We start from the raw sequence: 15,131 nt of genomic DNA on the forward strand, positions 1-15,131 counted from the left end.
GCGAGCTGAACTGTAGGAATAGGAGTGGATCTACAACTGAAAGTCATTCTCCAGAATGACCAACTGCTGAATGTCAGAAAGGAGTTCCTCCAAACTTGAGTAAGTCCATTTTTTTTAATGTTCTTTGTTCTTTTTTCTGTAATGTAGATTTGGCTCTTAGCACTGCCTTTGCATCCTGCAAATGCAGATAATCTATTACAAATCTGTCTTCAGGTAATCATCTACCAATGCAGGGAGCATTTCTAACTTAATTTAATAAAACAGGTGAGCTGTTGTGTGGGGCAGTAGCTCAACAAATAAGCTTCCTTTGCACCTAGATGAAATCAGTTCGATCATTGTTCAGGGTGGCTGCAACGCTTGTATAACAACCCTTTTAAAAAAAAATTTTCTGAGAACCATTTGGCAGATTCAGAAATGGCATTATGATATGGGTTAATTAACTGGGTTTATGACATGGGAGTGAGTTAATATCACAACTTTGGCAGGGAAAGACAATTCTTTGCATATCTGCTCTCCAAATGGAGAAAGTAGGCAGTGCTGAACTAGCCCAAAAAATCAGAAAATATTGTAAGGATCTTCTTTACAGTTCCATTTGAAACTTTGCTAAATTATTCCTTTCATAAGGTTTTCATCTATGGTCGTGATCCTCCCCTGTGTTGTTGCTGGACTGTCAGGCTTCGATGCTGTCCCTGTTTTGCAGAAGTCAAGCACTGGGGGTTAAGAAACATCTGCCAAAAAAAAAAAAAAGAAAAGAAAATGCAGTAACAAATCATTGTTTCTGCACCTCCCACACCTTTTCATCTTGTAAAATGGCAAAATTCTTCATATTTATTAGAGTACGGAAAACTATCAGGCAAGCAACTTCCCATTTGCAGTGGCTGCTGTTGCTAGTTCCCTGTTGCTGTCTTCTCACACTAGGACAGATAATGGGTTTTTTCAGTATTTTATGTTTTATGAATTAAAAGGGCACAGAGCCCAGAATAGCTCACAACTGGGCCTTCGCAAAACGGACACAGAGTATTTGGGAAGCAGGTCACCCTGCTCCACACCTCCGCAGTTTGTCAGTTTGTTAATTTTTCATTCCCTTCTCTTTCAGCAGTGGGTTGACAGCAGCAGACACCTCTCTCCTCTCCCACCGTTACAACAGGTTTCTTGGTTTCGCAGCTAGGCTGATATCCAGATAATACTTATAATTATGGCAGTAGTCCAAGCAGATGATGTTTGGTCACTAAAGATGTCTGTAGCTATGGATCTTACACGGTTGTGGTTTGGGTTTTTTTTTTTTAAATGATTCTTTTGCCTTCATAACAGCAAGGTCACTGCTGTTACAGATTTACACCATAAGCCAAATGACTCCAAAAGAGTTGTTCAGTTGAGCTGACATCCAATTTATTGTGTCACAGACTCTAAAGGGAAGACTCCTCTTTTCTAATCTTCCTGAATGTTCAGCTTGGGTGCTGTGATGAATTACAAGCCTGATTTTTCGCTGATATGGATGAGGCAGACAAGTCTGTGACAGCCTGGGGAAGAGGAATAATGCTTCCCGACTCCCAGCCCAGGACCTTGTCCATGTGATTATGAACCTGTGTCACTGTCCTTACAGATATGCACAAACTGAACTCATGAGAGGAAAGAACCAAGTTGATTCCACTTCCTTTCTAAGCAGCTAATTGAGTTCAGTTGGAAATACTGTGGTCTGAAAGCCAATAGCAGCATCTCAACCAGTCCTCAGAGAAAATAACACACTTTCAAGTGATTTGCAGATCCCTCTTTCTGACAGGGTCTAAGATCAGTTCTCTGTCATGTGCTTCCAGCACACCTATGGAAATTATTGATGGCTTTCAGATCATGGTGCTCCTCATGGGATCAAATGACTGGGGAGAGAATGAAAGAAAGAAAGAAAAGCTGCATAGATACATGTCACATTTTCATCTTGAAACTGGAGATGCATTTTAAAAGGGAGAACTCAAGTAAGTTAAAAACAAAGTTGAGTGAAATTGAAGTGCAAAGTACAAGCAAAAGGAAATTAAGGTATTATACTGGGTGTGGTATTGAATCTTGTACCCGTTGGGCTGGGTTTCCTACACACACTGGGCACTCTTCAGCACTGAGCACCTCACTGGAGTTTCTGACTTCTTAGGTGACCATGGGTACCGAGTATGAAAAAGATCATATCAAAAAGCTGCAGGAGCAGCGCATGACCATGCAAAAGAAAACCTTCACCAACTGGATGAACAATGTCTTCTTCAGGAATAATGTAGGTAGCTCCTTCAATTTGGGGATTTTTTTCTGGTTTTTTTTATTTATTTATTTCTGTATTCTTTTTTTATGTTGTTTTTTTACATATTTTTCTAGAGTGTTGTCGTTACAGATACATGCAAGCAAGGACGGCTTGCACCAGAGTGCTCCAGCCTGTATCTTTTACCTTACATCTGTCTCCATTGTCCATGTTACCAGTCTTCCCTGAAATCAGGGTTCACTTCTGTAGACTTTATAACCCTGTCATGTTGTGATGTCCACTGTATCTTGGTGATCATCTCAGAGGAAGATCTTTATTTGCTCTTCTTTTTCCTATAAGTAACATATCTGCAAATGTCTGGATTGCTCCAAACAATGCTAAATTCTTAATTGCCTGGCCAAAATTTAAGACTTTCTGCTTTGCCTGATCAGTCCGGCTTGAGTTGCTGCTCAATGGCTCTGAAAAAGTTGCCTTAAGTCTAGCAATTTCAGACATACTACTGTGCGAGTACAGACCAGTTTGTTTTCAGCAAGTCTCAGACTTCCAAAAAGCTTCAGAGCTAGCGTACAGTTGATTTGTGTGTGCAAGGTAACCCCAACATATTCCAAGCGTCTCCAGACTTACTGCAGACAAACTCATTTCAGGCAGAAATGATGTAGCTGTATCACAGTAGGGAATTACATCATCCAAAACCAATTCCCTTTTCTAGAGTCTGTAGCTGATATTAATGAAAATGGACCTTGGCGACACCAAGCAGGACAAGACCTCTTGTCCATTCTAGCTCATCACTATTATATGACATTTCAGTACTAGAGGAATTTTTTCAGTGTAATGTTTTAAGTTAGTGATTGCTGCAAAGGTGGCCTCAGAGCACAACAAACTTTTAATTTTTTTTTCATACCGTGAGAGAAGAACTGCAAAACACATTCTCATTTTGCCACCTGCAGAAGGTTAGGTTTTTCTCATGTAGGAAATTACTTCTGTTTAGCTACAGATAAATATACATACTTTCTCATTTTAAAAACGTCTTCAAGTTCAAAGATTACAATGTCAGTCTTAACATCCTGCACAGTACTTGTTCACGTATCATAAAAGCATTGGGAAAAAGCCTGCGAGAGCTTTCCAAACCATATACGGTAAGAAATGGTGCAGAGACTGACAGCTTACCTAGGTCTTCCCAGAAACATAGTCCCAGCTTTTCAACACACACTTTGAGGTGATTGGATCACACTACAGGACACTGCAGTATTCTCAGTTGCACTGTTGACTACTTCAAATCTAGCACTAAGGATGCTATCGGATTGAATTTGTCAAGCAATTTGAGACTGGTATCTTTATGAGAAGAATGATGCAAAAAATTCTATTAAAACTATTGCTGGGTGAGGCATAAAGCAAATATAGGAAGACTGTCTCTTTACAAATTTAAATGGAACTATTCTTCATTTATAGAAGTGTCACAGAATATAAGAGCTTTAACCTTTTTTATAGTAATATACCATAAGCAGAATTTTAAGTTTATTTAATATGCAAAAAGAAATAGATTTGGCAACTAAACAGAGAGTTTTTCATGGAGATAATCAGTCAGAGAAAGTTGTAAATTCTTGTTCCACAGACGGTACAGACTTAAAGTCTCTCTGAGTTGCTTTTACACTTTCAGTGTTTTCTTCTTTCTCTGGAGAAAAGATCTGTTAAACTGATTAATAATTGGTCAGGAATGAAAAAGTGCATGTCTGTTACTTGTCCTTTTTTTACCCCTACATGTAACTATTCTCTGAATTTAAAAAGCTACTACTAAACTTCAGATTTTTTTTTTTTCTGAAGACAAAAAGATTATTTACCATCATTTCAAAATCACAGTAAATTATTTTTGGGTGTGTGGTATGGTTTTAATGTCAATTCTTGGTGGCTAGTGGCATAAGGCCAAGGAAACGCCCAAGGCAAATTCTTGTTAGGTCAGAGTACACACTATGTCATCTTGTATCACCTAAGCACAGGGTGACCTCACTACTGGCAGAAATGAAATACATTTTTTGTAAAAGATCTTAATCTTTCGCTTAGTGTGAGACTGGCTAAAAATATGGAGACTTTGGGTGGTAGCACAGGTCTAAGCAGGATGTAACAGACTTTGTTGAGACTATGGAGTAAAAACTGAGTCATTGAATGGGATTAGCAGCCCAATTTTTAAATGAAATGCATTGCTTAGAATAAAAAGTTGAAAAGATTCATTTGAATTGAAATAAAAAATGTCAGTACTTCCAAAATGTTTGATTTTGAAAATGCTGGGATTTTTAATGTTTTTCAAAATCTCCTGCTTTTTTCTTTATTTGCCAGTTGCGTTTTTCTCTTTTTTTACTTCAGCCTACTTTCATAAATAATGTCAGTCCTCCTGTAAATCCATTTTTTGTGAATTAAGATTCATCACTTTTCGCATATATGCACTGACATACAGAAGACTCAGTGAAACAGCAAGAATGTGTTGTTTATTTAGTATTAGAAGTAGAGGGTTCTGCGGGCCAAATGTTCAGCCAGAGTCTTTATTGTCTGACTGGTCTTCGCAGGTGGAGGTTGAGATAGGAGATATTTACACAGACTTGAAGGATGGCATCTCTCTCATGCAACTCCTGGAGCTGCTCTCTGGAGAAGCTTTGCCCAGACCGAACCGGGGAAAGATGAGAGTGCATTTTCTAGAGAACAACAGCAAAGCCATCACATTTCTGAAATCCAAGGTAAGTTAATACTGATATTAGAGGTCACAATAGTTTACGTATGTTACTAACTAATTATAGTATTATGTTCATTATGGTTTCCCCCTCTAATACACAATAAGATATTCTTTGAAGACAGGCCAGGGGTTTTATTAAAAGAAAAAAGTAATCAGATTTGAATTTCTTTGTTATTTAACTAATGACCTGTAAACAGCTAATGTTCCCGCAAAACAAGTCACACCTAAATGAAAACATGCTGCATTTCTATATCTTTCTAGATGTTATGTTCTCCCAGATGTTGGGGGAGAGCAAACATCATTAGGCAAAGGTGAAGCTACGTGGAATAAAAATGGAGATTTTTAGAGTTCCAATTCTAACAGTTTCAGCAAGTCATTGCAGTGGTTTTATTTCTTTCAGTTGTGCATCCTTATTTTGGCTACAAGTTAGTATGTCATTTATTTTCTTTTCCGAGCGAACAATTTATTGTGGACCTCTCTGGCAAATCATCACACAAAACTCTGTGCTACGAATTCCAAAGGAGCAGAGGGGTTTCATAGCAGTAGACGTGGGAAAGTATATAATGTCTGGATTTTTGCTAATGCCAAAACAAATGCAATACAGCATGGGGCTCCAGCTGACACATGCCTGCTAATGGTACACACCGTGTAAGGCCCAGTGGTACGTGCACGTCCAGGCTCTGCCAGCGGGACCAGCCAACCATCACTTGTCACATGCACTTGTCATGAGTCCAGCCTCCAGAGAGGGGATCATGCAAATAGCAGGAGCCGGGATAGCCTGCTCAGACTTCTTGAAGAGCCTTGTCGGCATGAACTACAACCTTGTTTGCTGCTCAAGTAGTAGTGGAAAAGGCAGCCATGGCTTGTTTAGGAGGATGTTGGTACTGTTTGGTGAGCCAAAGAACTATATGCTGACTAGCTTGCTGGAGACCAGACAGAGGAGATGGTCTCTGAGTTTGCCCTGCCGTCACTCCTTTGGAGGAAAGGAGCACTGAATTGTGTTTCTTTCCTCTCCTTAACCACCAGTTTTCAACTTATGGCAACTTTAAATCTTTGAGACCACTGTCCCTTTGCCAGGCTTTTGCTGAAACTCATCCTTGGTGCACGTGAGAGCTAGGCTGTGAACATGGGAGCTCACAGGTATATAGGCAGATGAAGATATCACGTAAAACCTGTTTCCTTAAGAAAACAGCGTGCACGCACTCTTCAATAACAGCTTATAACACAGATACCTCCTTCAGAGAGCTGGACACGAGTACTTTTTACGCTGAACGGATATTGGTTTATTAGCAGGTACAAGTAAAAGTGATTGGTCCTGAGAATATCGTAGATGGTGACAGAACCTTAATCCTGGGACTTATCTGGATCATTATACTTCGATTTCAGATTTCATCTATCAAACTTGATAAGGTAAAACAGTGTCTTTGTCTTTTTGCCTGATTAGAGTATTTCAGAGACTTTGTAGAGTTTCAAGCCAGCAAGGACCATTTTGATGATGTTTCCCACCCATTTTGATGGTGCAGGTCTTATAATATTACCCAGTTACTCAGCCAGCAATTTCTAAAAGCAATTTAATCCATTTTATAGTTTCTCAAAGATACAGAAAACAGTAACTTGGAGTTAGATAGGATGTTCATGTTCCTCATTCTCTTCCACAAAATTTTTACTGGCTTTTGACGCCAGAAAGAATTTCTCTGACAACAGTTCTCTCTAGATTTGAACTGCATGCTTCTCCTTTGCTCTTTCTCTGAAGAAAAGTATTCTTTTTTAAATTATTTAACATGTACTCTAAGTACATGAAAGATAAGATCCTATGAAGGTATTATGAAACCAAAGTTAATAATTTCTAGCATTAGACCTGGGTACGTTATATTTTGTTTCTAAGTTCTAGTTCACAGCTAAGGAAGCAAATAAACTGAGCTTTACTTTCCACTTGATTTCTAGAAACCTTGCAGAAGAGAAACATTTAAAAACTTTTTAAAACCTGCATTTCATGTTATAATTTCTGAGTTCATTCAATTCACTTGTACTTTAATAGAAAATGTCTACTTTCCTGTTAAATCATTCTACCTTCATGGCAGATACAGTCTGCAGGTCATGACTTTGAGGGGATTTGTGAATAGGACAGAAGTAATTCAAAGTGATCTTTGGGAACATAAGCGTAAACCCACTGATGCTACTTCCATATATTGTTCACACTGATTTTTCTTTTCCCTGCTCTCTTCACAGGAAGAATTTGGAGGCAGAGCTGATGTTCTATTTGCCAATGAAGCTTTACTACTCTGGTGTCAGCATAAAACTGCCAGTTATTCCAATGTGAATGTGAAGGACTTCTCCAAAAGCTGGAGTGATGGGCTAGCCTTCAACGCACTCATACATGCTCACAGGTAAGCTCTGATGGATCAGTTCAGGAGGAGTTGCTCATTGCTGTTTCTAGCTCTGGCACAAGTTGTTCCAAGATTTGAATTACAAGTATTTGTCAAGAAACTGTCAAATTCTCCCTTTGCCCTTTCTCACTGAAGACTCTCCTTTCTTAAATGGATATTCTCTCTCTGAGGAAAGAAGGACCAAAAGCTCCTGCTCTGTAATTCCTTTTGTTGGGCATTGAATTTCCAAGGGAGTATCACACATTTGAACAATGCTGCCCATTACTTAGTCTTAGCCCCTCAGTCATGTTCCCATTGCTCTTTTTAAAAAGTTATTATTTTAGAGACTGGTTTTATTGTATGAACTTTGTGAGCATGTATACCTTCTGGTTCAATTGTAACAGAGTAAGCAACCTCTCAATCTCTTTCTTTCTCCCTTCTCTGGCCCTTTGAAAAAGTGTGAAGAAAACAACCCAAGGCAGGAGAGAGAAACCACCTGGGAGAACCTTGAACATTTCTTCTCCCATTAACAGTTCTGCTGCATCTTCTCGCAGGATACCACGGTGGGGTCCTGTAACTTCCCCAGCTGGGAGTCACCTCCCTTTTCAGAATTGCCTTTCTAGTGGACTTTGGTTTTCATCCATCAGTGAAGAGAAGAAATAAGTGAAGGGCAGAGATTTGCTGGGAGTGGTTCTTTAATTTCATAAGGGACAATTTTCTTCCTGTTATGTAGGCAAGGGGCGATGCTCTTGAATGAAGCTCAGGGTCAGACAGAGTAATTTCAGCATTAATGTCACATTCCTTAGTCTAATAAACAGTTTATGGTTTATAATCTGAAAGAACTTACGACAAACATAAATCTTTCTTCCCCTCCACGCCCTGTTCTTCTCCTTGCCCAGGCCTGACCTTATCCACTACAGCTCACTGCGGCAGGACCAGCCTATCAAAAACCTGAACAATGCCTTCGATGTTGCTGAGAAAGAGCTAGGAATCAGCAAACTGCTTGATGCTGAGGATGTGGCAGTACCTTACCCAGATGAGAGATCCATCATGACTTACGTGTCACTCTATTACCTCTACTTCTCCAGACTGAAACAAGGACAGACAGTACAAAAGCGACTTACCAAAGTAAGTGCATTGCTATCTTCAGAAGTTAAAAGTTAAATACGTAACACTAAATTCATGTTGGAAATTTTTTTTCTTTTTGGTGCAAGTTCAACTTCAGGATCATTTGAACTGAATCAAATGGCACAGCATTTGAAAGACCTTTTATCATCACTTGAATCTTGAGAAGTGTCGTAGACTCTCTGGTCTCTAAAGGGGATTGCATTTATCTCACTGAAAATGAATCCCTTTTTGACCTCACAGTTTCTGTTTGAGAACTGGTGTGGCCCCAAGGCAGCTTGAGGCATACAGATCTCATTAATCTTGGGAGGATTACTGCTAGGCAAAAGCAGACCTAGTCAACAATTTTCTGATTTAATAGGAAAGATGATACCTTATTCTATGAGACTACTCTGGATTTTTATTTCCTGTGAAAATCCTCGTCCTTTCTTTCTAACTCCTTAGTGAGGTACAAAATGCATTAAAAAAAAAAAAAAAAAAGACGTGAAAAATGAGGGAGTGCAAAAGAAGGGGAAACACTCCTAGGGAAAAAAAAACCTCAAAGCTAAAAAATTTTTTTTCAGTTTCCACATACATTTTGTCTCACATATGATCATGAGTTACATTAAAAACTACTTGCATCCTGTTCATGGAAAACTGAAAGAATTTTCTGGTTGTTCCACTGAAGACCACCTTCCTTAGAGAGAAGAATTTATTTTCTACCTTCAGAATAATCTATTCTGGTTTTGTCAAAAATGCAAAACGAATAGCTCGCAGAAAACCTACACACCCAGGATGGGTCCTACATGAACATCTGGACCCTGAGAACTGCCTGTGAGGTTGAGAAGGGGGATATATTGCTTAACGGGAGGCACAAAAATCCAAACTAAGACTTCCCTGGTGGTGACAAGGTGAAAAGCTTGTGCAAAGCAGGGTTTTCTCAGCTAACAAAGTGGTCTGGGACAAGAACAAGATGATCCCGAAACATGTATCAGTAACAGTGATGTTCTTTGAAGAGAAGCGTTAGATGAGAGCAGGACTTGGAATTCGGTCAAACAAAGATTGGGCATCAGTGAGGAGAGTGGGCAGTAGGATTTGACTGATCTACACATGAGTCTCTGGATTTTGGCCAAGAGACATTATTTTTCTTCTGATAAACCTGAAATAGTCCTTGAGTCACGAAGCATGTATTAGAGGAACTATAAGGATCAAATAGGGTGTAACTTTTGTATTATGGGAAAAAACAGAAAAAGTATTTCTTACTCTGTCCTTTCTTACTTCTTCTTGTGCTCCACTGTTTTTTCCATTTTGTATAGGTACATTTATTCTTTCTTTTCTCTCTCTTTCCACTTACCTGCTTCTTTTTCTCTCTTTGCCTCCTTCCTTATTTTTAGCCTGTCTCTAATATTGCATTCCTGTCCTCCTGCATTTCTGACACACACAAACATTCAGAAGGAGAACGAAACAGATGATAATCTCTTCATGTCCTTAGTCCCCTCAAATAGGCAGCTCTGTATTTACTAATAGGATTGGGGAAGGAAGCTTGAATGTGTCAAGGAAGCCTTTGAGTTCAGACTAAGTGTGTGACCAGGATGGCAGAGAGAATCAGCCCAGGGAGGTAAATCTCCTTGCCGCCTCCCATGTGAGGTGACCATGCATTTGCTAGGATCTTTCAGCGAGAACTGGGTACGATGGCAGAAAATACAGAAGGGAGCCCTGATGTCACGGGCTGATTTTCCTGCACTAAAGGTTGGTGCTGTTTTACTCTTCTTCCAACACTGTGACACTTACTCATTGCCAAGTGCGCTTTCTGGTAGGTAAAAGCAGATTAACACTTGCAGGGACTGGGTCTTTGCTCAGTGCCATCTCCCTTACGAATCTGCCTGTTTGGAGCAGGCGGGCTCAAGGGAATGATAGAGGCAGACAACATTGTTCAGCATTAAACCTGACGTCTGCAGGAGGGCTACTAAGTTAGGGTGAGGAAAAAATACAATAAAAAGTAAAAAGACGAAGATGGAAAAAAATGTAAAGTGCAAAGAAAGGATGATTTTAACCTTACATTTTTTATTTCATTATGGATTTCATTCTAAATATTTGCTCCAGTGTTTACCTGAACTTGAAATAAAGGCAGGTCAGACCACAAATGAAATGGATAAATGTCCTGGACTGGAAAATTAGTATCGAATCAGATACCCCCTTACCAAACCCTGTTTGGCTACAAGACATTCTCTAATAATTTATATAAAGAAAACCAGCTCCAACAGAAGAGATTGAGAAGGGGCTGTTTGACCACAGTCTGCTGTGGGCATGTGAGAGAACCAGGATCTTGTCAGATGGTCTCCTACAGCCTAAGGCAGTGTATCTAATAATTGCGTATTAGATGGGATAGAATTATTTTGGTTTTAGGAATGAGAATGGAAAAAAAAAGATCTGTGTTTTTTCCATTGTGAAACAAAAAATCTGAACCTTCAGTCTGGGATTCTTGCTTTCTAGTCAGCCCACATAGGAACAGCTGACATTCTCTACATGCATGCTGTTTATTCCAAAATTAATCTTTTCTTAAATAAAAACTGAAATGAGACATTAAATAGTATTTATTTGTCTGTGCTTTATGGAAGGTTATTCTAGGATTTCATCTGGCCTCAGATGTGACAGCTATCACCACATTGGTGTAAAAATGTGATGACTGTGGCAACCCTCTTGTTAAATACTATTTTCCTCACACATATTTAACTATTTGAATCCTAAGCTTGGTTTATGAAGATGTTGTTTTCTGTTCACCCACCTTGCTTCATTCTGCTTCTTATGTGGCTTGTAACTTCATATTCCCATCACAGATCATGTTCTTCCTGAAGGAGATAGATGACTTGAAGCTTCTATATGAGCAGATGGTCTCTGACCTCCTGAAATGGATTAAACAGAAGGTGACAGAACTGGATGACCGTCATTTCCCCAACTCTCTTCAGGAAATGTGGCTGCTCATGGCCAACTTCAAGACCTTCCGTACTGTGGAGAAACCCCCTAAATATCAAGAGAAGGGCATGATTGAAGCTCATCTCTTCAACATCAGGACCAAGCAGAGAGCCAACAACCAACGGCCATACTTGCCCCCAGAGGGTAGGATGCTGCAGGATGTGGAAAAGCACTGGATTATCCTGGAAAAGGCAGAGCACAACCGGGGAAAAGCACTGCAGAAGGAGATGCTGAGGCTAGAAAGGCTGGAACAGCTAGCCCAGAGGTTCCTGAAGAAGGCAGCCCTGCGTGAGTCCTACCTGGAAGACATGAAGAACGTGATTGGGAAGCAGGACTTCTGGCCAGAAAGCGCAGACAGGATGGAGGCTGCCAGTAAGAAACTGGAAGCCATTGTGGCAGATGTACTGCCCAGGAGGGAACGCTTCACAGCTTTGGACAAAATGGCCACAGTCATCAGCCAGGAGAACTATCATGGCAAAGATCAAATCATGAAGAAGTGAGTAACGGTCATGAGACTGTGTAGTGGTGGAGGTTGAAATTCTGTGGTGTGGCGGAAGAAAATGAATTGTAGCTATGAATCGTAGCTCTTCTCCTCATGAGTAGAACTGGTAGGAATTTCTTCTACCTGTGAACAGTTTCAGCAGATATGACAAATGCTTCATCGTCTTCAAAATTTTATTTTTTTTTCTTGAATGATCAAACCCTCAGACTGATTTCTGGTCAAAATTAGTTTTAAGATATCTTCATTATATATGAAAATACTTGTTCTGCCAAAAATTCTATCTTTCATCAAAAATGCTTAGAGGGATACAATTTTTTTCGAAATAAACACACATCTTTTTCAGTGTGTAGTTTGGGGAGATACAGATTAGTTAAGGCACAAAGTCTTCTCAGATTGACTCCAGTTTGGAGCAAATCTTGAGAAATTATGAGTTCTCTGATTATCAATATAGCCTAATTTGGGAATGGCTAAGAATGCCGTGCAAATAACTTCTCTTATGGTATTTCAATCCTTTTCTAAGTTCAGACAAAATCAGAAACCTGTGGGAAAACTAAGAAAAATAGTTATGAAAGAGTAAACCAAACTCTTTATGAGATCAGATGTGACTCACGATATGGTTCAGATTAATTTTTTACTTTAAGCAGCCATTTAAAGCCCACTTCTTTTTTCCAAGCCTTTCCATTGTATCAGATGAAAGCAATGTGGGACGTCAGGTATGAAGATCCATAAAAAACAACATCTAAATTTAAAAAGTCAATGACAGTTGATGTGCTAGTCAAAATTCCTCCCCATGATCACGCTAATTAAATAACAACATTGCTTTGACCTGTTTTGTGATCATGGCCTGTCCTCTTGCACTAGTGGCAAGAGTTGTGTGTGTTCATTTAGCTCCTCTAAAGCTGCAAGCACTGAGAATCTCCAAGTGCTGCCCAAAGTCATTGGTCCAAATTCATCATTTCTCTCCCTTCCTTTGTAGGCAAAACAGCATTTCAAAGCAATGGCAGGATCTTCTGGATCAGCTGCAGAGACGACAACACTCCCTGGGTAAAATGCAGGAAATTCTGGGCCTCCTGAGGGACATTGATGCCATTACGGAGGAGCTGAAAGAGCTGCAGGTAGCGAGCCCTCTCGACCGTCACACAGCTTGCACTGCTACCAGTGTGTGTCCCTAAAAAAGCCCCCATGTTCCAGGGAAAAAAACAGGCTTTGCTACAGGGCTCTCCCTAATCAGAAAGCCAGATATAATATTACAGGGAGTGCACTACAGGTTCAAGTTATGTAGTAAAATAAAGATGAGAAATAATCTCACCTAAATTTAGAAGTGTAAAAGCAAAAGTGGAATAAAATAGCTTCCTGTTCCCATTCCACGTAATTCTTCTGAATTACCTTCTGGAAGTACCTCCTGTGATTATACAGGTGGGGACTAGCTCAGGCATATGTCTGGCTTTCAGGTATCTAAACTTGTGAGAAAGAAATTTCCACTGTAAATGCACAGTGATTGCTTTTAGCAAGAATTTCTAAGTATTACCAGAGTGTCAGAGCCCAAAGTCTTCTCTTTAGCATAGGAAATAACTGGTTTCATAATGATTTTGTAATGGCAGGAAGCATATGTATGTCCTTTGGTCTTGCCTCGTCTTATTTAAAGACAGAAAAATCCTTACAACTACGGGTTGCCTTGTACCTAAGTTGAAAGAGTCAACAGGCTATATGAAGTTGTGAATTTCAAATTAAAGATAAGAGCTATCCATAAGTTATGAATCTTTCTGTCCTAGTGTTAGTAAGCAAAGAACACCTAATGGTAGTAATGGTGTTGGAATCATGATAGCCTGAGGATATGGGAGAAGATTGGTAAGGAAAGATAACATCCTACAATAGGATTGATAATTGTATCCATTGATATAATTAGAAAGAGGACAGACTTTTCAGCACTTGATACCTTCATCAGCCACCAGTTAAATACTATGAAGTACTTATTTTCATTATTTAGATAGCAAAGGCAAGTAAGTTCCTCAAACAAAAAAACATTGCAATCAAAACATACCATAAAATGGGATATTGTAGAATTCTCCAAATACAGACTGTGAATCAATCTGCCTGCAGATAGGTGTATAGCAAAGGGCTATTCCTTGCGCCCACAAATTCTGAGACCTTGAGTGCTTAATCAATAGAAATAATGTAGGTATGAAAACAGATGCTTATTTGAAGAGACCATTACTTGCACTGCAGTAGATAGAAACTCTGGATTGTTGCCATTAGCTTGTGAAACTGAAAGAAAAAGTATGGAAGTATGATTCCTCTAATTAGGCAGCTTTTCAGCTTTACCTAGTTGACATCATTCTTCTACATTTAAAAGCTATAAGAGTTAACAGGAACCTTTCAAATGATTTCTTTGTACTGAGCCCCTGGCTGCACTCTCTGCCATTGCCTTTTGTTTCTCACTTTGTTTGCAGGTGCTGGTGAGTTCCCAGGACTGTGGGAAGCAGCTCCTGGAAGTAGTAGACTTGCTGCAGAAGCACAACTTGGTTGACTCGCAGATCTCTTCGTATGATGATAGACTGACACACATCACCCAGAGGACAGCAGAAATCAGCAAGGACAGCACAAATAAACCAGAAGTGCTTTATGCGAAAGTTCAGATGCTTCGTCAGCTGTATCAGAACCTTATAGCTATAAGCAAGTCACGGTAGGGCTGTTCTTCCTGATTAGGATAGCAATCACTCCCTTAATCAGGAGACATAGCTTCCCAGCATTTGGAATTTTTCATTTCTCCATTTCACACAAGCAACTTGAGTGCTTTGATTGCAGTAGACTGAAAGAGATCACTCGCTTTCATAGATGAAGAATAGCTTCATTCTCAGCATTTATTATGACTTGCTTTATGTGAAGTCTGAATAGCATGTGATTATCTCGTCATCTCCTAGAGGAAGAGGGAAATATAACTTTGTTTCCTTTGTCTTCTTCCCTGAATAAATTAATCTATAACAAAGAGGAGTTAAAGGCATTCAAATTTTGGATTTTCTGAATTCTTCTTTGATTATGCTACCATTGTCTCCATGGGATCCTAATTCTGACTGGGGATCCTAATTCTGACTGAGACATACCGTTTGTTTCTTTGTTTCAGAAAATCTCAGTTAGAGGATGCTTTGAAGCTTTTTGAATTCTTCCGTGACTGCAAAGAGGAAGAATCGTGGATCTCTGAGAAATGGAAGCTAGCAAGAATGACAA

General features: G+C 39.5%; 1 protein-coding gene across 1 annotated transcript in view; it reads left to right on the forward strand.

Moving 5' to 3' along the window:
* Window positions 1–2,146: 2,146 nt before the first annotated feature.
* The window catches only part of SPTBN5 (spectrin, beta, non-erythrocytic 5), a gene marked incomplete at its 3' end in the record, with an annotated part of 30,291 nt that continues 17,306 nt past the window's right edge, over window positions 2,147–15,131 (forward strand). Inside the window, exons 1-9 of the mRNA XM_009585861.1 lie at window positions 2,147–2,257; window positions 4,798–4,965; window positions 6,252–6,371; window positions 7,191–7,348; window positions 8,227–8,455; window positions 11,269–11,900; window positions 12,883–13,021; window positions 14,357–14,589; window positions 15,028–15,131. The exon at window positions 15,028–15,131 is cut by the window's right edge and continues 30 nt beyond it. Of these exons, the coding sequence (XP_009584156.1) occupies window positions 2,147–2,257; window positions 4,798–4,965; window positions 6,252–6,371; window positions 7,191–7,348; window positions 8,227–8,455; window positions 11,269–11,900; window positions 12,883–13,021; window positions 14,357–14,589; window positions 15,028–15,131 (1,894 nt within the window). The remainder of the gene's footprint in view (window positions 2,258–4,797; window positions 4,966–6,251; window positions 6,372–7,190; window positions 7,349–8,226; window positions 8,456–11,268; window positions 11,901–12,882; window positions 13,022–14,356; window positions 14,590–15,027) is intronic.

This window comes from Fulmarus glacialis, unplaced genomic scaffold (assembly GCF_000690835.1).
Source record: "Fulmarus glacialis isolate BGI_N327 unplaced genomic scaffold, ASM69083v1 scaffold46230, whole genome shotgun sequence".
NCBI lineage: Eukaryota > Metazoa > Chordata > Aves > Procellariiformes > Procellariidae > Fulmarus > Fulmarus glacialis.